Source organism: Rhinoderma darwinii, chromosome 1 (genome assembly GCF_050947455.1).
Source record: "Rhinoderma darwinii isolate aRhiDar2 chromosome 1, aRhiDar2.hap1, whole genome shotgun sequence".
Lineage (NCBI taxonomy): Eukaryota > Metazoa > Chordata > Amphibia > Anura > Rhinodermatidae > Rhinoderma > Rhinoderma darwinii.
The window spans coordinates 326,215,152-326,239,917 of NC_134687.1; the positions used below are offsets into that span (position 1 = coordinate 326,215,152).

The 24,766-nt window shown below is 41.9% G+C and overlaps 1 protein-coding gene across 1 annotated transcript in view; it reads right to left on the reverse strand.

Moving 5' to 3' along the window:
- Nucleotides 1-24,766, reverse strand: part of IGFBPL1 (insulin like growth factor binding protein like 1) — a 76,609-nt gene that overhangs the window by 13,212 nt on the left and 38,631 nt on the right. The window contains exons 2-4 of the mRNA XM_075851556.1: nt 18,917-19,026; nt 3,170-3,286; nt 2,887-3,046 (exon numbers count right to left, since the gene is read on the reverse strand). Of these exons, the coding sequence (XP_075707671.1) occupies nt 2,891-3,046; nt 3,170-3,286; nt 18,917-19,026 (383 nt within the window). The 3' untranslated portion in view covers nt 2,887-2,890. The remainder of the gene's footprint in view (nt 1-2,886; nt 3,047-3,169; nt 3,287-18,916; nt 19,027-24,766) is intronic.

The following is a 24,766-nucleotide window of genomic DNA, read 5'->3' on the forward strand; positions in this document are numbered from 1 at the left end:
AATTCAATTGAAAAACAAAGTGAAATCATTTAGAGAGGAAAAATAAAAATAACAAAACTCCAATAATGTGGTTGCATAAGTGTGATCACCCTCTTATAATTTGGGATGTGGTTGTGTTCAGAATTAGCCAATCACATTTAAACTCATGTTAAATAGTAGTCAGTACACAGATGCCATTATTTAAAGTGATTCTGAGTAACCCTATATAAAGTTCAGCTGTTCTATTAGGATTTTCCTGACATTTTCTTTGTTGCATGTGACAGAAAAATCTGTGGTCCGTAAAGAGCTTACAACACATCAAAGGGGTCTGATTGTTGAAGGGTGTCAGTCAGGAGAAGGGTATCAAAGAATTTCCAAGGCATTAGATATACCATGGAACAAAGTGAAGAGGGTCATCAAGAAGAGGATTACATTTCGCTCAACAGTGACATTACCAACAACTGGACATCCCTCAAAACTTAATGAAAAGATAAGACGAAAGTTGGTCCGGGAGGCTACTAAGAGGCCTACAGCAACATTAAAGGAGCTGCAGGACTTTCTGGCAGGTACTAGTTGTGTAGTGTATGTGACAACATTCTGCCATATTCTTCATATGTCTGGGCTGTGGGGTAGGGTGGCAAGACGGAAGCCTTTTCTAACAAAGAAAAACATCCAAGCCCGGCTTTGTTTTGCAAAGACCTACATCAAGTCTGCCAAAAACATGTGGGAAAACGTGTTATGGTCTGATGAGACCAAGGTTGAACTTTTTAGCCATAACTCCAAAAGGTATGTTTGGCGCAAAGCCAACACTGCACATCACCAAAAGAACACCATACCTACAGTGAAGCATCGTGGAGGCAGCATTATGCTTTGGGGCTTTTTTCTGCAGCTGGAACTGGGGCTTTAGTCAAGGTGGAGGGAATTATGAACAATTCCAAATATCAGTCAATATTGGCACAAAACCTGCAGGCCTCTGCTAAAAAGCTGAAAAAGAAGAGGAATTTCACCTTTCAGCACGACAACGACCCAAAGCATACCTCCAAATCAACAAAATAATGGCTTCACTAGAAGAAGATGAAAGTTTTGGAATGGCCCAACCAGAGTCCAGACCTGAATCCCATTGAAAATCTGTGGGGTGACCTGAAGAGGGCCGTACACAGGAGATGCCCACGCAATTTTGCAAGGAAGAGTGGGTAAACATTGCCAAGTCAAGATGTGCCATGCTTATAGACTTCTACCCAAAAAACACTGAATGCTGTCATAAAGTCAAAGGGTAATTCAACAAATTATTAGTTTAATTGCGTGCATATTTATGCAACCACATTATTTTTGTTCTTAATTTTTATTTTTCCACCATAAAAGATTTCAGTTTGTTTTTCCAACAATTGTACAGATTATAGGTAACATTAAGGCTATGTTCACACGGAGTATTTTGCCGAGTTTTTTGACGCGGAAACCGCGTCGCAAAACTCGGCAAAAACGGCCCGAGAACGCCTCCCATTGATTTCAATGGGAGGCGTCTGCGTCTTTTTCCCACGAGCAGTAAAACTGCCTCGCGGGAAAAAGAAGCGACATGCCCTATCTTCGGGCGCTTCCGCCTCTGACCTCCCATTGACTTCAATGGGAGGCAGAGAAAGCGTATTTCGCGCTGTTTTATGCCCGCGGCGCTCAATGGCCGCGGGCGAAAAACGGCGCGAAAATCGGCGTGCAGGGAGAGGAAAATCTGCCTCAAAGTTCCAAACGGAATTTTGAGGCAGATATTCCTCCCCCAAAATACTCTGTGTGAACATAGCCTAAAGGTGGAAAAAGTTCTGAAATGATTCATCTTGGACTGATTTTGTGTGTAGGTTCAGACAGCACCAGATACGTGGAAGGGTGAGGTTTTGCACGGATAGGGGCCCAACCCAAACATAAATATAAAAGAGTATCCTGCACACCAATTTTGAAACAAAGGTATTTTTTATTTTGTGCACCATGATACAGCGGCCAGCCGCTATCAGCACCACTAGCGCTCGTCTATTCAGTTTCCCAGCACGGCTCAGTGCCTGATGAAGGTCACTTAGACAGAAATGTCGCACTCTGCCACTGGCCTTTAAAACAAAAACAAAATAAAAAATACCTTTGTTTCAAAATTGGTGTGCCGGATACTCTTTTATATGGACTGATTTTGTAACATGACAAAAACCTGGCAATTTAACAGGGGTGTGTAGACTTTTTATATCCACTGAAAACATAGGAACTGGGGTGTTAAAATGGCAGCAGGTGCTCTGGACTGATGAATCAAAATGTGTCTTTAGGGAACAATGAAGCATGGTGGAGGTTCCTTACGAGTTTTGGGCTGCATTTCAGCAAATGGAGTTGGCTCCAAATTTAATCTGCAGCAGGACAACGACCCCAAACATACAGTCAATGTCATTAAGAACTATCTTCAGCGTAAAGAAGAAATGGAGCCTTGCAAGTGATGATATGACCCTCACTGATCTCAGCATCATCGAGTGTGTCTGGGATTACATGAAGAGACAGAAGGATGTGAGGAAGCCTACATCTACAGAAGGTCTGTGGATAGTTATCTAAGATATTTGAAACAACCTCCCTGCTAAGTTCCTTCAAAAACTTAGTGCAAGTGTACCTAGAAGAATTGATGCCGTTTTGAAGGCAAAGGGTGGTCACACCAAATATTGATTTGATTTTTTTTCTGTTCACTTTGTATTTTGTTAATTAATAGAAAAAACTATTAACACTTCTATTTTTAAAAGCATTCTTACTTTGCAGCATTTTTCCACAACTGCCTAAAACTTTTGAAAAGTACTGTATATACTTTTACAATGTTTGCATCATACCAGCAAATTCTAGCTTTATAAAGGTTTATGGATATAACTACTATTTATTGTATAAATTATTGTGTACCTGATTAAACAATTACTTCAGAGCTAGAACGATGGTTCTTCTTCATCCTGCGTATGCTATGTTCGGAAACCTTGATTGACCCTTCAGCAAAGGCATCTCCAACCATATTAGTTGCGTGACATTGGTAATTTCCTTCATCTTCTTTTGTCAATGGCTTAATCTAAAGAAAACACCAGCTGATATGTATTTCCAAATAAAATATCATGAGTATATCTAAATCATATAATTGTTATGGTGGCATTAAACAGGTTTCTTTGTATATATCAAATTGCTCTGAACTCACCATAACCCAGCTCGAGCTTTCATGACGGGAGGGGCCACCACGGACTTGAACAGCGACATTGACTCTGTCTCCAGGAAGCTCTTCAAATAGCCTTATTCCCTTAGGAGACTCAGTAACCTCCGAAAAAAAGTAAATATGTAACAAACATCAGTACTCACTGGGGGGAATATATTAAAAGGTTTACGCCAGTTTTCTGGTGAAAAAAAGTTGCACATTTTGGCGCCTGCCAGTGTTGCACTAAAATTTGTGGCCTTTTAGCTTTCTTGCCACATCCCAAAAATGGCAAGAAAAGGGGCCGGGTTTAATGGGATGGGGCAGTTTCTCCAATGGAAGGACCGTAAGTTATGCCACAAATCCACTCCAGCTCTTAGTAGGCGTAGATTTGCTTTTCTGCCACATGAATGGCCAAAGATGCACCAAATTTATTAATTAATTTAGCAATTTTCCTGCCTACATAAATTAGTTGTAGACTGGCATTGCGAGAAATTTTGGGGCGTTTGGGGGAAATTTCATACGCCAGCCTTAATATAAAGATTACTGGGGTAAAATATGCCTAAATTATTAAGAAGCACATGCCTCTTAATAATTTAGTGCATCTCTGCCATTTATTAGCTGGAGAAGATTCCTGCTATAATTTACGCCAGTTTCTGGTGTAAATTATGGTGAATTTTCTGGTCGCAGCTGGCCAAGCCCCTTCCTGCTAAATCTCCCCTGTGTCTGGTAACCGCTTATTCACTGCCCCTATTGAGATAAACATGCATGCTTGGCCAATCAATGTGTAAGGTAAAAAAGGACAGGGATTGCCATAAAACAACGAAGGGGACATGGCAATCACATGAATTGTCACGGTTCCTTTGTTGTGCTAATTGGCGGGAGTCCCATAGGTCAGAACCCCATTAATAAAACATTGATGGCCTATCTTAAGGGTAGGCGATCACAGTTGTAGTCCCAGAGAACCCATTTAAATGTTACAATTTCTATATACACGCAGTATTTCAATATCCTCGGCTTCTAAGAAGAACATTTGATATTATACATTACCTAATACGTTTTTTGCCATTAAAAAAACACGTGTTAGTATACTGTTCACCTATTGAAAAATATTATATACATCATTGTGCACTGAATACCCATAATGACAAAGTGAAAATAGAAAGTTAGCAATCTTTGCTAATTTATTGAAAAGGAAAAACTAAAATATTGCATTGACAAGTATTCAGACCCTTTAGGCTACATTCACATGACAGTGAGAAAAAAGTGGCCATTATAAACTGATCAAATTTTCATCCAATTCCAGTCCGTTTGTCCTTTTTTAATGGCCGTTAAAAAACAGGATGGATTTCATATGTCAGGGATTTTTTTCTCCTCTCTGTGTGTGTGCTTGGTTAAATTGTGTGACCATATATGGACAGTGACTCTAAGGCCCTGTTCACACAGAGTTTTTTTGCAGGAGGAAAATTCTGCCTCAAAATTCAGTTTGGGATTTTGAGGCAGATTTTGACCTGCCTACATGCCGTTTGCCGTGATTTTTGGAATGGGAGGTCAGAGGCGTAAACGCCCGAAGATAGGGCATGACGCTTCTTTTTACCGCGAGACAGTTTTTCCGCATGAAATCAATGGGAGGCATTTTTGCCTGTTTTTTGGCGCGGTTTCCGCGTAAAAAAACTTGTAAAAAAACTCTGTGTGAATAGGACCTAAGAGCGGAATCCCCTGCTGTCTAAAGCGCTCTGGCCGGGGATGCTGCTCCAGAGTTAACCCCTCGACATCACTGACTATATATGGATAGTGATGACGAGGGCTTCTCCAGGAGCGGAATCCACGGCCAGAGCGGGGCCTGGCCGCTGGGGATTCCGCTCTTATAGGGAGCTACAGTGGCGCTATCTATCAGGGGCGTTGCTATCTACAGGGGGTGCTATCTACTGGGGGGTTGGTGCTATCGACAGAGGGGTGCTATCTACATGGGGGGTGCTATCTACAGGGGGGTTCAGAGGGAGCCCCTGACTCCACTGTCCATATATGGACAGTGACATCAAGGGCTTTCCCAAGACAGGAGTCCCCGGACAGAGATCTTGAGTTTGTCTGGCCGGGGACTCCATAGCTGAAAACCCTGACTTCACTGTCCATATATAGACAGTGCTGTCAGGGGCTTCCCCGGGCTTAGCGCTCAAAGAAGAGCTGTCTGTGGGGAGTCATCGGCCAGGATCAGTTTTTACTAGCTGTTACAAGGATTAATTCCTGAAAAACGGCCGGTAAAAACTGATTTATTGACTTCTATGGGAGCCGTTTGACTGTGAAAATAGCCAATAATAGGACATGTCCTTTTTTTGACAGCTGGTATTACTGGCCTGTTAAAAAAACAGACATGTGAATACACCCATAGAACTTCATTTGTCTGAAAATGGACGTGTGACGGCCGTTAAAAAAATGTTCGTCACACGGCCGTTTTTCAAAACTGTCCTGTTATGCTGTCAGTTTGCTCCCTGAAGAGCCAGTAAAATAGGCTGGTGAAACATGTTGGAGCAGTGAAATTAATATAGGGACTATCTACCAGTATAGTATAGAAGATCTGTGAGTCTGGAGGCCGCTCTTGTCAGAGCAAACCAGCAACCTCCAACATATAGGCTGGGTTCACACGACCTATTTTCAGACGTAAATGAGGCGTATTATGGCTCGTTTTACGTCTGAAAATACGGCTACAATACGTCGGCAAACATCTGCCCATTTACTTGAATGGGTTTACCGACGACCAGTAATTTACGCGTCGTCGTTTGACAGCTGTCAAACGACGACGCGTAAAATGACTGCCTCGTCAAAGAAGTGCAGGACACTTCTTTGAAACGTAATTTGAGCCGTTCTTCATTGAATTCAATCAAGAACAGCTCAAATGTTCGGCCGTCAAAGACGCCTCGCATAATGCGAGGAGGAGCTTTTACGTCTGAAACGACGCAGCTGTTTTCTCCTGAAAACAGCCTGTCATTTCAGACGTAAAAGCCAGTTCTCGTGTGCACATACCCTTACAGAGAAAAGGGCTTCAACTCTCACACAAACAAGAGGAATTGTGATCAGGGTCCAGGCTAGTGTGGGAATTGTATAGATGTTAGTCAGTCCCTAGTGCACGCAAAAAGAAAGTGACACTAGTGGATACAGTCCTGAGATTCTAACTCTGGTAAGAAATGTATTTTAACCCCTTACCGCACCAGGATACACCGGTACGTCCTGTATTGCAGTGCTTTAAGGCACCGGGACGTACCGGTGCGTCCTGGCTAAAAACTGTCACCCTATCAAAGGACAGGGTGACAGAACTGTGCCGTCAACTGTTTATGACAGTTGATCGGCACATTGAGAAGGTAGGGAACAAATGACACCGGTCCCCGGCCGGCGATTGCTGTGATTGGTCAGTCACAGCAGACTGACCAATCACAACTCCATGAGGTGGTGTATGCGATGGCAGAAGATGAGCCAGCGCCAACACCGCCGGTTATCGGCTGTCTGACACCCCACTGTAACGGCCAGGACCGGAGCTAGGCTCCGATCCGGCCAATTAACTCCTTAGATGCAGCGATCAAAGCGATCGCTGCATCGAAGTGTCTTCTAGCCTGTCGGCAACCATGATGGTTGCCATGGGCACGGGTGTCAGCGGTTTGTCACAGCTGACATCGTGCTCTAACAGCCAGGACCGGAGCTAGGCTCCGATCCGGCCGATTAACCCCTTAGATCGCACCCTATGGTTGCTAATGGCAACCATCGGCACCCGCGGGGGTTTCGATGGTTGCTGTGGCAACTGTAGACTAACAATCGCTTTCTAGTACGGAAGCATATTAGGCCCCGCCGGGAGGCGAAGCCTAATAGGCTTGCTGTCAGTGAATAGCTGACAGCTCTAATACACTGCACTATGTAGGTAGTGCAGTGTAATAGAATAGTGATCAGGGCTTCCTGCCTTCAAGTCCCCTAGTGGGACAAAAAAAAAGTTAAAACAAGTTAATAAAAATATTGTAAAAAAGTAAAAAAAAATAAGTTTGATGTTAAAAAACACTAACAGCCTTTTTTCCCAAAACGGAAAACATTAAAAAAAAGTACAGATGTGGTATCCCCGCGTCTGTAACGACCCAAACTATTAAAATATCACGCTATTTTACCTGCACAGCGAACATCGTAAACATTTTTTATAAAAAACTATTCCAGAATCGCTGTTTGTTAGTCACTACCCCTCCCAAAACAGAATAAAAAAAGTGATCTAATAGTTGCATGTACTCCAAAATGATGCCATTAAAAACTGCAGCCCGTCCCGCAAAAAAACAAGCCCTCCCACAGCTTTTTTGATGGAAAAATAAAAAAGTTATGGCTCTCAGAATATGGTGACACAAAAAATAAATAATTTGAAACAAAAGTGATTTTATCGTGCAGACGCTGCAAAACATAAGAAAAACTATATGCATCTGGTATCGGCGTAATCATAGCGACCCGCAGAATAAAATAAAATTGTCATTCATAGCGTATGGTGAACTCCGTAAAAAAAAGACTGAAAAACATCAGAATTGCTGGTTTTTGGTCACCTTGCTTGCCAAAAAATGAAATAAAAAGTGATCAAAAAAATCGCATGTACCATAAAAAGGTACCAATTAAATCTACAGATTATCCCGCAACAAATAAGCCCTAACCCAGCTCCGGTGGAGAAAAAATAAAGAAGTTCTGGCTCTCAGAATATGGTGATGCAAAATGTGCAGAGTGTCCAAAAGTGGTTAAGATTGGGCACCATTTATCAGTGCGACACCGGCCACATATCTATTAAATATTATTTATTTACCCCATTATTATACCCTCTTATTATGCCCTGATGTACTCTGGACAGCTTACATATACCCTGATGTACTCCACACAGTTTACATATACCCTGATGTACTCCGCCCAGCTTACATATACCCTGATGTACTCCACCAAGCTTACATATACCCTGATGTACTCCGCCTAGTTTACATATGCCCCCACATTATAAGATAAAATACCACTAAAACACCAAGCAAAATCTGTGCTTCAAAAGCCAAATGGTGGTCCAACTGAGCCTGGCAGTGTGCCCAAACTCAAAAAACAACAAACCAAAATCTACATGCCAAGTAGCACTCCTGCCATTCTGAGCCCTGCCGTGTGTCCAAACAGAAGTTTATTATCCCATATGGAATATTGCCGTACTCGGGAGAAATTGCTTTACAATTGTTAGGGCGCTTTTTCTCCTTTATTCCTTGTGAAAATTCACTGCCTATTTCCAATACATTCAGCAAAAAAACAGTGCGGTCAAAATGCTCCCTATACCGCTAGATAAAATCCATGAGGGGTGTAGTTTCCCAAATGGGGTCACTTTTGCGGGGTTTGCACTCAGAGGCTTTGCAGATGTGACATGGCGCTGCAAACCATTCCAGCAAAACTTGAGCTCCAAAAGTCAAATGGCGCTCCGTCCTTTCTAAGCCCCGCCGTGTGTCCAAACAGCAAATTATTACCACATATGGGGTATTGCTGTGCTCAGAAGAGTTTGCTTTACAAATGTTGGGGTGCTTTTTTTATAGTGGGAACGTAGTGAAACGTAAAAAAAACTATATAAATTTGGTGTCGCTGTAATCGTATCGACCCACAGAATGAAGTTAACATGTTGTTTATACTGCACGGTGAACACTGTAAAAAAAAAAAACCGTGCTAGAATTGCTGTTTTTTGGTTTCCTCATCTCCCAAAAAATTGAATAAATAGTGATAAAAAAATTGCATGTACCCCAAAATGGAACCAATAAAAATTACAGCTCGTTCCCCAAAAAACAAGCCCTCACACAGCTCCGTCAACGGAAAAATAACACGTTATGACTCTCAAAACGCAATGATGCTAAATGAAGGACCAGACTAATTTTTTAGGTCCAGTAGAATTTCACTAAATACCCCACATCATCATTTGCTGGACCCCACAGGTGGACCCCGTAGATGCAGCGGAGATGAGGAAACTTTAGGGCCTTGTGCTGCTTATAGGGCTAGTGAAGAAGTCAAAGATTAGGCAATACTGGAGCGCAGATATTTTGTATAATACCCAATAAACCCGGCCTGTGCATAAAGGATTGGTTCAAAGCGTACCACACCAATCCATGGATTATTCATTCACCCCATTATTACATCATCCTATTATGCCCTGATGCACTCCGCCCAGCTTACATATACCCTGATGTACTCCGCCCAGTTTACATATACACTGATGTCTGGAGGCCGCTCTTGTCAGAGCAAACCAGCAACCTCCAACATATAGGCTGGGTTCACACGACCTATTTTCAGACGTAAATGAGGCGTATTATGGCTCGTTTTACGTCTGAAAATACGGCTACAATACGTCGGCAAACATCTGCCCATTTACTTGAATGGGTTTACCGACGACCAGTAATTTACGCGTCGTCGTTTGACAGCTGTCGAACGACGACGCGTAAAATGACTGCCTCGTCAAAGAAGTGCAGGACACTTCTTTGAAACGTAATTTGAGCCGTTCTTCATTGAATTCAATCAAGAACAGCTCAAATGTTCGGCCGTCAAAGACGCCTCGCATAATGCGAGGAGGAGCTTTTACGTCTGAAACGACGCAGCTTTTTTCTCCTGAAAACAGCCTGTCATTTCAGACGTAAAAGCCAGTTCTCGTGTGCACATACCCTTACAGAGAAAAGGGCTTCAACTCTCACACAAACAAGAGGAATTGTGATCAGGGTCCAGGCTAGTGTGGGAATTGTATAGATGTTAGTCAGTCCCTAGTGCACGCAAAAAGAAAGTGACACTAGTGGATACAGTCCTGAGATTCTAACTCTGGTAAGAAATGTATTTTAACCCCTTACCGCACCAGGATACACCGGTACGTCCTGTATTGCAGTGCTTTAAGGCACCGGGACGTACCGGTGCGTCCTGGCTAAAAACTGTCACCCTATCAAAGGACAGGGTGACAGAACTGTGCCGTCAACTGTTTATGACAGTTGATCGGCACATTGAGAAGGTAGGGAACAAATGACACCGGTCCCCGGCCGGCGATTGCTGTGATTGGTCAGTCACAGCAGACTGACCAATCACAACTCCATGAGGTGGTGTATGCGATGGCAGAAGATGAGCCAGCGCCAACACCGCCGGTTATCGGCTGTCTGACACCCCACTGTAACGGCCAGGACCGGAGCTAGGCTCCGATCCGGCCAATTAACTCCTTAGATGCAGCGATCAAAGCGATCGCTGCATCGAAGTGTCTTCTAGCCTGTCGGCAACCATGATGGTTGCCATGGGCACGGGTGTCAGCGGTTTGTCACAGCTGACATCGTGCTCTAACAGCCAGGACCGGAGCTAGGCTCCGATCCAGGCCGATTAACCCCTTAGATCGCACCCTATGGTTGCTAATGGCAACCATCGGCACCCGCGGGGGTTTCGATGGTTGCTGTGGCAACTGTAGACTAACAATCGCTTTCTAGTACGGAAGCATATTAGGCCCCGCCGGGAGGCGAAGCCTAATAGGCTTGCTGTCAGTGAATAGCTGACAGCTCTAATACACTGCACTATGTAGGTAGTGCAGTGTAATAGAATAGTGATCAGGGCTTCCTGCCTTCAAGTCCCCTAGTGGGACAAAAAAAAAGTTAAAACAAGTTAATAAAAATATTGTAAAAAAGTAAAAAAAAATAAGTTTGATGTTAAAAAACACTAACAGCCTTTTTTCCCAAAACGGAAAACATTAAAAAAAAGTACAGATGTGGTATCCCCGCGTCTGTAACGACCCAAACTATTAAAATATCACGCTATTTTACCTGCACAGCGAACATCGTAAACATTTTTTATAAAAAACTATTCCAGAATCGCTGTTTGTTAGTCACTACCCCTCCCAAAACAGAATAAAAAAAGTGATCTAATAGTTGCATGTACTCCAAAATGATGCCATTAAAAACTGCAGCCCGTCCCGCAAAAAAACAAGCCCTCCCACAGCTTTTTTGATGGAAAAATAAAAAAGTTATGGCTCTCAGAATATGGTGACACAAAAAATAAATAATTTGAAACAAAAGTGATTTTATCGTGCAGACGCTGCAAAACATAAGAAAAACTATATGCATCTGGTATCGGCGTAATCATAGCGACCCGCAGAATAAAATAAAATTGTCATTCATAGCGTATGGTGAACTCCGTAAAAAAAAGACTGAAAAACATCAGAATTGCTGGTTTTTGGTCACCTTGCTTGCCAAAAAATGAAATAAAAAGTGATCAAAAAAATCGCATGTACCATAAAAAGGTACCAATTAAATCTACAGATTATCCCGCAACAAATAAGCCCTAACCCAGCTCCGGTGGAGAAAAAATAAAGAAGTTCTGGCTCTCAGAATATGGTGATGCAAAATGTGCAGAGTGTCCAAAAGTGGTTAAGATTGGGCACCATTTATCAGTGCGACACCGGCCACATATCTATTAAATATTATTTATTTACCCCATTATTATACCCTCTTATTATGCCCTGATGTACTCTGGACAGCTTACATATACCCTGATGTACTCCACACAGTTTACATATACCCTGATGTACTCCGCCCAGCTTACATATACCCTGATGTACTCCACCAAGCTTACATATACCCTGATGTACTCCGCCTAGTTTACATATGCCCCCACATTATAAGATAAAATACCACTAAAACACCAAGCAAAATCTGTGCTTCAAAAGCCAAATGGTGGTCCAACTGAGCCTGGCAGTGTGCCCAAACTCAAAAAACAACAAACCAAAATCTACATGCCAAGTAGCACTCCTGCCATTCTGAGCCCTGCCGTGTGTCCAAACAGAAGTTTATTATCCCATATGGAGTATTGCCGTACTCGGGAGAAATTGCTTTACAATTGTTAGGGCGCTTTTTCTCCTTTATTCCTTGTGAAAATTCACTGCCTATTTCCAATACATTCAGCAAAAAAACAGTGCGGTCAAAATGCTCCCTATACCGCTAGATAAAATCCATGAGGGGTGTAGTTTCCCAAATGGGGTCACTTTTGCGGGGTTTGCACTCAGAGGCTTTGCAGATGTGACATGGCGCTGCAAACCATTCCAGCAAAACTTGAGCTCCAAAAGTCAAATGGCGCTCCGTCCTTTCTAAGCCCCGCCGTGTGTCCAAACAGCAAATTATTACCACATATGGGGTATTGCTGTGCTCAGAAGAGTTTGCTTTACAAATGTTGGGGTGCTTTTTTTATTGTGGGAACGTAGTGAAACGTAAAAAAAACTATATAAATTTGGTGTCGCTGTAATCGTATCGACCCACAGAATGAAGTTAACATGTTGTTTATACTGCACGGTGAACACTGTAAAAAAAAAAAACCGTGCTAGAATTGCTGTTTTTTGGTTTCCTCATCTCCCAAAAAATTGAATAAATAGTGATAAAAAAATTGCATGTACCCCAAAATGGAACCAATAAAAATTACAGCTCGTTCCCCAAAAAACAAGCCCTCACACAGCTCCGTCAACGGAAAAATAACACGTTATGACTCTCAAAACGCAATGATGCTAAATGAAGGACCAGACTAATTTTTTAGGTCCAGTAGAATTTCACTAAATACCCCACATCATCATTTGCTGGACCCCACAGGTGGACCCCGTAGATGCAGCGGAGATGAGGAAACTTTAGGGCCTTGTGCTGCTTATAGGGCTAGTGAAGAAGTCAAAGATTAGGCAATACTGGAGCGCAGATATTTTGTATAATACCCAATAAACCCGGCCTGTGCATAAAGGATTGGTTCAAAGCGTACCACACCAATCCATGGATTATTCATTCACCCCATTATTACATCATCCTATTATGCCCTGATGCACTCCGCCCAGCTTACATATACCCTGATGTACTCCGCCCAGTTTACATATACACTGATGTACTCCACCCAGCTTACATATACCCTGATGTACTCCGCCCAGCTTACATATACCCTGATGTACTCCGCCTAGTTTACATATGCCCCCACATTATAAGATAAAATACCACTAAAACACCAAGCAAAATCTGTGCTTCAAAAGCCAAATGGTGGTCCAACTGAGCCTGGCAGTGTGCCCAAACTGCAATTTATGACCACATATGGGGTATTACTGTATTCTGGAGAACCCGCTTAACAATTTATGGGATGTGTGTCTACGGTGGAACAAGCTAGGCACAACACATTGGGCACTGAAATGGCATATCTGTGGGAAACTGCAATTTTCAATCTGCAACATCTATTGTTTACTCATTTTTGCAAAACACTTGTGCGGTCAAAATGCTCACTACACCCCAAGAAAAAATTCTTTGAGGGATCTAGTTTCCAAAACGGGGTAATTTTTCGGGGTTACCACTGTACTGGTACTATAGCTCAATGCAACATGGTGTCAAAAAACGAATCTTGTAAAATCTCCACTCCAAATACTAAATGGTGTTCCTTCCCTTTAGAGCCTTGCTGTGTGTCCAAATAGCAGTTTATGACCACATGTGGGGTATTTACCTACTCTGAAGAAGTTGCTTTACAAATGTTAGGTTGCTTTTTTTCCTTTATTTGTTGAGAAAATAAAAAATGTTGAACTAATGCTACGTCTTATTGGAAAATAATGTAATTTTTCATTTTCACTGCCCATTTCTAATAAAATCTATGAGACACCTGTGGGGTCAAAATGCTCACTACCCCCCTAGATGAATTCCTCAATGGGTGTAGTTTGCCAAATGGAGTCACTTTTGGGGAGTTTCCACTGTACTGGTACCTTAGGAGCTTTACAAATGCGACATGGTGCCGAGAAATCAAACCAGCAAAATCTGTACTCCAAAAGCTAAATGGCGTGCCTTCTCTTCTGAGTCCTGCCGCTTGTCCAAACAGCAGTTTATGACCACATATTGGGTATTTCCGTACTCTCGAGAAGTTGCTTTACAAATGTTGGGGTGCTTTTCCTCATTTATTTGTTAAAAAAATTAACAATTTTGAGGTAAAACTACATATTATTGGAAAATAATGTAATTTTTCATTTTCACTGCCCAATTCTAATGAAATCTATGAAATACCTGTGGGGTCAAAATGCTCACTACACCCCTAGATTAATTCCTCTAGGGGTGTAGTTTCCCAAACTGAGTCACTTTTGGGGGTTTCCTTTGTTTTTGCACCACAAGACCTCTTCTAACCTTACATGGTGCCTGAAATATAATTTAAGAAAAGGAAGGCTGAAAAATCCACTAGGTGCTCCTTTGCTACTGGGGCCTTTGTTTCAGGCCCGTAGCACACTAGGGCCACATGTGGGATATTTCTAAAAACTGCAGAATCAGGGCAATAAATATTCAGTTGTGTTTCTCTGGTAAAAACCTTCAGTATTACAGTAAAAATTGAGTAAAATGGAATTTCTGCAAAAAAATGAAATTTTCAAATTTCCCTTCCACTTTGCTTTAATTCCTGTGGCACGCATAAAGGGTTAAGAAACTTTCTAAATGCTGTTTTGAATACTTTAAGGGGTGCAGTTTTTAAAATGGGGTGATTTGTGGGGGTTCCTAATATATAAGGCCCTCAAAGCTACTTCAGATCTGAACTGTTCCCTAAAAAAATAGGCTTTTGAAATTTTCTTGAAAATGTGTGAAATTGCTGCTAAACTTATAAGCCTTGTAACGTCCTAGAAAAATAAAAGGATGTTCAAAAAAATGATGCAAACATAAGGTATACATATGGGAAATGTTAACTAGTCACTATTTTGTGTGGTATAACTATCTGTCTTACAAGCAGATACATTTGAATTTAGAAAAATGCTCATTTTTGCTAATTTTCTCTAAATTTTGGTGTTTTTCACAAAAAAGATTGAATTTATCGACAACATTTTTTCACTAACATAAAGTACAATATGTCACGAGAAAACAATCTCAGAATCGCTTGGATAGGTAAAAGCATTCCAGAGTTATTACCACATAAAGTGACACATGTCAGATTTAAAAAATGAGGCTGTGTCATTTGGTCCAATAAGTGGAGGCATCCTTAAGGGGTTAAGGGTTTAAACACTTTCACACCAGGGTGTTTATTTGTATTTTTTTTTGTATCTTTTTAAACAAATCCAATAAAGATTACGTTGTAGATTAAGGGTCACGTCCTGTCACTTTTGTATATCCTTTAGGCAGAGGCGTAGCTTGGTTCTCCTGCACCCGGGGCAAAGATTCAGATTGGCCCCCCCCCCCAACTTATTTCCCGACATCTCCTTCCCCCTCGCCATGTTTGTTTTCTCTACCAATCAACGAGGTGTAATTTTTTTTCCACAATTTTTTTAATGTAACTCGAGCATAAAAGCATTTCTACATTTTATAAGCGATATAGTTATATAACGTAGTTAATATAAAAATAAATTAAAAGAAAATAAATGAAAGAGGCCACACACAGCCTCCTGTAGATAGCGCCTCACACAGGCCCGCTTGTAGTTAACGCCACACAGCCCCCCTGTTGTAGATAGCGCCACACACAGCCTCCTGTTGAAGTCACCCCCACACACAGCCCCCCCTTGTAAATAGTGCCCCACACATCCCCCCTTGTAGATAGTGCCACATACATCCGCCTTGTAAATAGCGCCACACACCCCCCCTTGTAGATAGCGCCACACAAATCTGCCTTGTAAATAGCGCTACACACACCCCCCTTGTAGATAGTGCCACACACAGCCCCTCTCTTGTAGATAGCGCCACACATCCCCCTGTTGTAGATAGCGCCACACACTGCCCCCCCTTGTAGATAGCCCCACACAGCCCCCCTTGTAGATAGTGCCACACAGCCCCCCTTGTAAACGGTGCCACACAGCCCCCCTTGTAAATAGCGCCACATAGCCCCCTGTGTAAATAGCGCCACACAGCCCCCCTTGTAGATAATGCCACTCTGCCCTAAAGCCCAGATTGGTGGAGTGCTGCAGTGATAGTTGGCCTTCTGGAAGTTCCTCCCATATGCATACAGGATCTTTGGAGCTCAGCAAGAGTGACCATTGGGTTCTTGGTCACCTCTCTTACCAAGGCCCTTCTCCCCCTGGCCAGCACTAGGAAGATTCCTGGATGTTCTAAACTTCTTCTATTTAAGAATTATAGAGTCCACTCTGTTCTTGGGAACTTTTAATGCAGCAGACATTTTTTTTGTACCCTTCTCCAGATCTGTGCCTCAACACAATCCTGTCTCTGAGCTCTACAGGCAGTTCTTTCTTTCTCATGGCTTGGTTTTTGCTCTGATATGCATTGTTCACTGTGAGACCTTATATAGACAGGGGTGTGTCTTTCCAAATCATGTCCAATCAAATTAATTTACCACAGGTGAACTCCAATCAAGGCGTAGAAAATTTTTAAAGATTATCTAGAGAAATGGGAGGCCCCTAGAGCTAAATTTCAAGTTTCATAGCAAACGGTCTAAATACTTATATCCATGTGAAATTTGAGTTATTAATTTTTAACAAAATTGCAAACATTTCTAAATTTCTGTTTTCACTTTGTCGTTATTGGGTATTGAGTGCAGAATGATAGGGAGAAAGCTGATTTTTTTTTTATTTTAGCACAAGGCCTCAACATAACAAAATGTGAAAAAAGTGAAAGGGTCTGAAGACATTCCGAATGCACTGTAACCCACATAAAATCTTGAGAAATGTTATAAATAGATTTAATGAATTATCTTGCACTGATCCTGAGTTAAACCTTGTATTAAAACCTAGAGATGGATCTACAATCATGCTGCTTACTATTGTAAACAAATCTAACAGACACATCCCTCACAGAATAGCTGAGCTCCATTGGCGCAACTATAGCCGTGGCAGCCATAGCAGCAGCTCACTCAGGGACAAGAACATTGTTCCCTTTTGTAGGGAATAACAAGTTGGTCACTTTCTGATATTTAGCCCTACTATGTGGGTTCTCCTATACAGATGCAGCAAGGTTTAACTTGACTTTGATAACTTGCTGTAGCGTGATATCACACAACAAACGCCATTGAAAAAGTCAAGTCAAAGTTTCTTGCCAAAGTGTATTTAACATGTCAAGTTAATGATTGCTACATCTGTACAGTAAAACCTTTTTGAGCTGACTACCCAAAATTTTCTTTTATGGGAGTGGCGCTCTCAAAGGAAAAAGTACTCAGAATGCAAGTTAAATTGTCTGATGCAGTCGGCAAAGATATGCAGCACATATGGGACTAAGAAGGAAACCATGCATGTTTCCTTCTTAGTCCCCAGCATGGTTTCCCTCTCATTCCTGGTCCCCAGCATGGCTCTTCTCTGATTCTTATACAGTACAGTACACCAGCATGTGTCCCCTCATTTCTAGACCCCAGTCAAGCTCCACTCTCCATATCTCCCCTCACTGCTAAATTTCACACGTCAGTGGTAGTCTACAGGCTCCCTTGTTTAGCTATAGTATGGTCAGTTCAGTGCAGCAGGACGCGTGCTGCACCCTCCCCTTTTTCTGACAGCCGTCCTCCTCCTCCCTTCGTGGTGCTAGAAATGCTCCTCCTCCTACTCCAATGCTGACAGCTTCTTTTCCCTAATGAGAAGTCTCTTGCTCTCTCTGTCCAGTCTGGCGATTTAGTACAGACCTGCATCCCGAGGATTCACCTTGCATGTAATTCCAATTTGTGGTCTTTTCAAAAGAACTCTAACTGATGTTCTAATAGGGGGTGGTCTAGATTTATAGAGCGGCATCTTCCATAGACTATAATAGTGGAAAAATGTATCAAAAAAAATTTGCTCGGGATGGGGGCGTCTGGGGAGGTTTAGGGGTTAAAGCTTCGTCTCTTTGGATCTTTTTTAATAATTTTTATTCTGCCCTGATGTACACCGCCATAGGTAAATAGCAAGAAAAAGGGACGGGGATAAGAAAAAGGAAGGGCAAAAGTTACTTGGATCATTCAATTTCTTATAGTATGGAACCAGCAATAGAAGGCAGATTATGCCTACCAAGGGGATATATGGCAAACAGTCCCTCTGTTGCAAACACCAATAATTAATTTTCAAATCCCATTAATATTTCTATTATTATTTTTTAATTTTTGAAATATTTTTATGTGGTTATAAAATCAAATATTATTCCTCCTGAGCTGCCATTGGTACTTCCAATAGCCAGCAGAGGTGAATACAGAAATAAGAATGGGAATATATTATTTAAAAATAATAATAGAATTATTAATGGGATTTGAAAATTAATTATTGGTGTTTGCAACAGAGGGACTGTTTGCCATATATCCCCTTGGTAGGCATAATCTGCCTTCTGGTGCCGGTTTGATACTATGAATGATCCAAGTAACTTTTGCCCTTCTTTTTTCTTATCCGCATCCCTTTTTCCTACTATTTACCGTCTGGGGAGGTTTCATTGTATATGATGTTATCATCCATATTTTTAATTATTTATACTTATGCTGCTGTTTCAGTTCCTTTTACTAGGTGCTGGGGGGCCCTTTCCTTTTTTTCTATGGGAGCCAATGTATTCTAGTTTTGCCCCTGCTGAGCTCCCTTTAATGCAGGGAAACAGTTGCATTTTCCTTTATCAGATTACTATACAGTGACTGATGTAAAGATGGCACTTCCCAAAATACAAAAGCTCTTTGAAAACATTAAGTCAGCAAGGAATGCAGAATGGACAGCAATATAGGCTGTAACTCAGGATCAATCCGAAATAAAGACATTTCAAAAGTGCCTAACTTTTTTATGTAGATTAATTATATCTGAAAATTGCAAAATGTAATCACAAGTCATTACCAAGCACTGCAGTCCACAAGTATTCTTTTTACCTTTCTCCAGGAGATGCTGGGAGTTGGAATTGCCTTTACTTCACAAGATAAATAAACCTGGGCTCCAGTTACATTGTGAATCTTTTTAGGTGCCACAGTAATCACAGGAGCTAAAGGGAAAAATAAACAGAAAATTATTAAGAATACATATTCATCTTAAAATTTAATTTTATGTATGGAGTTACAAAATTATACAGTAACACAATAGAAAAGTAAGGGTATGTTTTAATGAGATTTTTAGGGGGCCTTTTTTACCATGATATCCATAGTCGAAGTAAAACTACATTTTTGTAAAAAAAAGGCAGTAATATTGCCGCAATTCCCCAAAAAATTCCACCAAAACAAAATACAACAAAACCGCAAAAACAGGTCTCTAAATGTAACAATATTCTTACTCTGCAGGCAACAAACCAGTAGTCAGTTGCGAAAAGTTTTTCATATTCTTCATGTAGCAGAAGTAATCTGTGTTCTTATAATGTGTTATTTTAGAAACTGAAATCCCTTTATGTTTTGAATTGTTGACACCAAATGTATACAGCACCACAGCTGTGTATATACAGTCATAAAAAAATATTCCTTCTTTATCCTGTCACCAGAATAGAAAATTATCATTTATAGGAAGTGGATGCCATGTTTTGACAAGCAGAACAGCTGGTATAAATTGGTTAATTGGTAACATTTTGTGTATTATAGGGGGTTTTCCTTTCTTAGCAAATGACAACATATTGGTTGGATATGCCATCACTTGCTGATGGGGGGGTCTGTTCACAGGGACCCTAACTGATAACGAGAATGAAGGGGCCAAGAGAATTTTCTCTGCACAGCACCATACCCGGCGAGGTTCTGTGCAGTGAATTGAAACGCAATCCCATTCAAGCTGATGAGGCTGAATTGTAGTTCCTGCACAGCTCTTGACGGGTGAGTTGCACTGTGGATGGAAAAATTCAGAAAGAGTGGCGGTGCTCCAGAGACATGCTGGCACTTGCTTAGATGTGAAAACCCATTTAAAGTCCTGCTCCACTTAAAGCCTCACCCCCCTTGTCCTCTATTATCACACTAACAATGGTATGTACGAGTTCCATCCTTAAATGACCTAAATGTTTTTACAGTCAATACGTTCTTATACTTATAGAAACAAGGAACAGCACTGATGTCCTACATAACCACACACCTAATGGTAATTCAAATAATAATAATTAAAATAACCTTTTAGAATCTATGTTTCCAGTGAAGGGTTTAATATACCAAAAAAAAATTCCACCAACTTCTGAATTGACTAGCCATACTCACAAAACCACCAGTTTAAAAATATTTGATAAACTATACAATGCCCATACAGTGTAAACAAAAGACTGTCCCTCACAACTCCATGTATGACGAAATCAGCAGTGACGTCAGCCATGGCATCATCACTCAGTTCAACAACTGTGGCTGTCTGGCAATTTTTAGGGTCGGCACCCTTAGGGACTTCATCAACTGTGATGTCACAAACTGTTCTGGGGCTTTAAAGGTAGCATGTCAGGCAAGGTCCCTATTGGTGCCAATTATGATGTCCTCATCCCTGTGATGTCATCACATGCACTAGAGTCATACGTGGACCCACCGGCTCCATGACAACCTCCCGGATTATCTCATTAGCAGTGACATCATGAAGAACGTGATATTGGCCCTTGTGACCACACACCCACAGCATCATCACCTGCTATGGAACCTTAAACATATAGAATCCCTCCTCTGGCATGGGCCACACCAGCTTTTTGATGAAGCTGTTGTGAATATCTGGCACTTGCAGTTACCGGTGCTCAATTTATAAGGCCAGCACCCCTTGTCATGTCACTGCCTGACACCCACCTACCTGGGACATCACCACTTTGGGGCTTTAACGGGGACAGTTCAGGCAATGTCACTACTAGTACTCATTATGACATCACCGCCCCTGTGATTTCAGCACATACCCTAGTGAACTACATGGGACCCACTAGCCCATGTTCATGACAAACCCATAATGATATCATCACCCTCAATGGAGTCTTAAAGGGGACAGACTATGCCTCCCACATGGGAAACTCCTGCTTCCAGGTGCAGCAACTGTGGTTGTATAGCAGCTGTGGGCCCCGACACACAACTTATAGGGCCGGCACCCCTTGTGACATCACTGCCTGTCACATCCCCACCTGTAACATCATCACCTGCGATGTCAGCACCTGTTCAAGGGCTTTAAAGGGGATTCTTCAAACTATGACCGTATAATGAGCAATGTTAGTGTCATAACCAGTTAATCTCCCTAAAAACCCTCTCAAAGATGTCATCAGATATGAGAGCACCAAGGTAGTGATGTGCCCCCCCCCCTCACTATCGTCATGCCCATGACATCATTACCCTCAGTAGAGCCTTAAAGTGGTACACACCATGCCTCTGGCATCACCCACCCCTGCACCCAGGTGCAGTCAATGTGACTGTCTGTAACGGCTGCCGCGCCGTTCCCACGTCCTCCGCTCCAGTTCCGGCGCCCTCCCTCATCAGCTGCTCGTCCCGTGCTCCACTTACCCGGTCCGGACGCTCTGCTGGCCCTGGACGGCATCAGGTGAGTGCAGCCATTACCTCCTTCCACGGTCGGCATCCCCGATGTGTGGCTGCTGTCACTAAAGGGCGCGCGCGCTGACTCGTCCTGCCTTAAAGGGCCAGCGCGCTCCTTAATTCCCTGAACTTCCTATTTAAGGTTCCTCCTCCCTTCTATCCCTGCTTGTTCAACCAAGTTCCCCGTGAGTTCCCTGTGCCCTAGTTCCGTTTCAGTTCCTTCTGCCTTTGTCTGGATTTCCCGTTACTGACCTCTGCTTGAACTTGACTATCCTTGTCTGCCGCCTGCCTTGACCTATTGCTGCCATACCCGTTACGACTTCTGCTGCCTGTCTTGACCTATTGCTGCCATACCCGTTACGATGTCTGCCGCCTGTCCTGACTTCTGCCTATCCATCCGACCGCCTCTACCCGCTGGGCCAAGCGTTGCCTGGGTTCCAAGCACCATCTCCCAGACGACAACGAGAATCCACGAACAAACCGGTGAGAACCGTTATAGTCTGGCAGTTGTTGGTGCTAGCACTCAATTTATAAGACCAACACCCCTTATGACACCACTGCTCACCACGCTTTTGCATGAACTAGTGCCGTACAGTGGATCCACCAAGACATATCCCAGATAACCTTCTCAATAACGTCAACACCCACATAGCATTGTCATCCAGCACTTGAGCTCTTCTGTCTCCTCTCCTGCTGTCTCTGTGGCTATCAGCTGCTGTACAGTCTAATGACTGACTATTAGCCAATCAGAGGGATGTTTATTCATTCTGGTTCAATGTGTAAGCTCTCACCATTAGCTAGTTTGACAGTGAATCAGATTGCACAGGCATACCTCTGTTACACTGCCTGGCAGGCACAGACTCCAGAGCACGACTTTGGGTAATTCTTCTTTGTATTGTTTGTTTATTTAATAGAAACTCGCATTGGAGTGAATAATAAATATTTGGTAGGTACCTAAGTGGGCCCAGGGTACAGTAGAGCCCAAACCAAGAGCTCCAACATCACCTATAATGACCCTTCCCTGGTAGGGAGCATTCAGACAGACTAAAGGCTCATCAGTGCAAGCAGGTGCAAAAGCAATTCTTCTTACATTGATTTCTATGTAAGCAGGCTAATCCTTGCAAGCTAATCCACTCATTAGCGAGAAAAACTATAAATGAATAATAAAAGATTAACAAGAAAAAAAAGGAAAAATATTTTACCTTTCCTATAATAATAAGGTAAATACTGTATAATACTTAAACATTCAGATGTTACAAATTCAATATATATTTGCATTAATACTATCATTAATAATAAAATATAGCTCTGAACATAAGGTGCAAATAAATGTGAACTGACTCTGAACAACCTGCCCCAGTACTTGTCAGCTCAGCACTTGGAAAGCCATAAAAGCTACCATAGGTGTGTACATTATTCATACCATTGCCCAAGTGCCCAGGATACAATAAGACAGACTGCTTACAGTCACATCACCATTGGACCAGTTCAAAAGAAAGGAACCTAAGACTCAGTGACAGAAACCAACAAAAAAGGACAAAAAAAGATAATAAAGAATGGTATGATTTGTCAATTCTCAACAAAATAATCTGAATAAAAGAACTCCATTAAATATTTATGGTATGATAATAACACAGTACATAAAAATAGTAGAGAGAGACATTACTGGTAACCCCCTGGTGTTCATTTATTATACTAGTGAATGACAATGGCACAGTATGGAATGGTGTGTTTGTATACTGTATGCACATGAAATAATGAGCAATCCGCATAGGAGCCTAGGACTCCCACAGATACTTTGGCAGCTGCAAGAGGTCACATCATTTCTCCAAAATAGATGTGAAGGAAAGAAGGACCATCTGTTAAAAGACATGTCTTCTGCAAATTTACCATTGAGACAAGTATATCTGCATCTGTAAGTGCCTAATTGACTGTGCTGAAAGATGATGTAGCTCACACAAAATCCCCAAATTATACCCCTTGAGAATAAGCATTAATACCTGCCAAATGCCTGCTGGCCTTCTTTGTTGTATGTGTGTGCGTGACTGTTTGAAACTTACAGCAATCTAAGCACATCTGAGGTCGTTTATTGAAGTGGTTAGAACAATAACAAAGTATTCATTTAGGATAGATAGATAGATAGATAGATAGATAGATGATAGATAGATAGATAGATAGATAGATAGATAGATAGATAGATAGATAGATAGATAGATAGATAGATAGATAGATAGATAGATAGATAGATAGATAGATAGATAGGATAGATAGATAGGAGTTGAGCAAATTACCCAAAATTTATTTTGAGGCCGATTCTATCGAATCGCCTGTCCAGTTCAATTTGGCCCCAAATAAATTTGCCAAAAATCACAAGTGCCCCGATTGCCCTATCTGACTCTCTGTTGTATTCTAGGACTGTTTTAAAGTTGGATAATACAAGCCTAGAAGACAGAGTGTCAAACAGGGCAATCGGGGCACATGCGATTCCACACCTAAAATAAAAAAAATACTATACTCGCCTCCCCTGGTCTCCCATAGAGACGCGTCCCTGTCGGCCTTTTATATGCGCTTCACCCCTAATTTTTTTCATCTATAAAATGATGGCCACGGCCGCTATTTTACGTATTCGCGCGCCACAAACCCCAAGTTTCAGATTTTGAGGAATCCTAAACTTTATGAAAATTCAGACCGAATTCGATCCACTCATCTAGATAGACGGTGTCCTTTGTTTTGATGGGAAGAATGTATCACTATTCCTTCCATCAAATCTGAATTTGCAACGAAGCCTTACTGAATTATGGGGTGTACATATTTTTTCACATTTAGATTCTGAATGTTGGTTAAAATTTGTAAACAATTATTACATATTGAAATCTATTGTGGTTTTTTTTTGTCACCGGAGGTTGTTTGTTTATAGAAGTTGGTGAGTACAATTGTTATTTAGGCCCTGATAAATAAAAACATAGCATTTGTAATGATTGTATCTACATACACTATCTGGCCAAAAGTATGTGGACACCTGCCCATGACAATTATATGAGCTTTTTGGATGTCCCATTCCAAAACCATCAGGGTTAATATGGAGTTGGTCCTCTCTTTGCAGCTGTAACTGTGATGGCAGGAAGGAGGTGAAGGGAAAGTGAGCCCTAATCTACCCACCGCCCTGTCCCTGCCTACTTGCAACGACCCGCCCTAGGCGACGAGGTACAACTGGGCGGCGGTCCCTACGCTGTCTAAGTGCACAGGAAAACAAACAGGGAACACGCAAGGGAA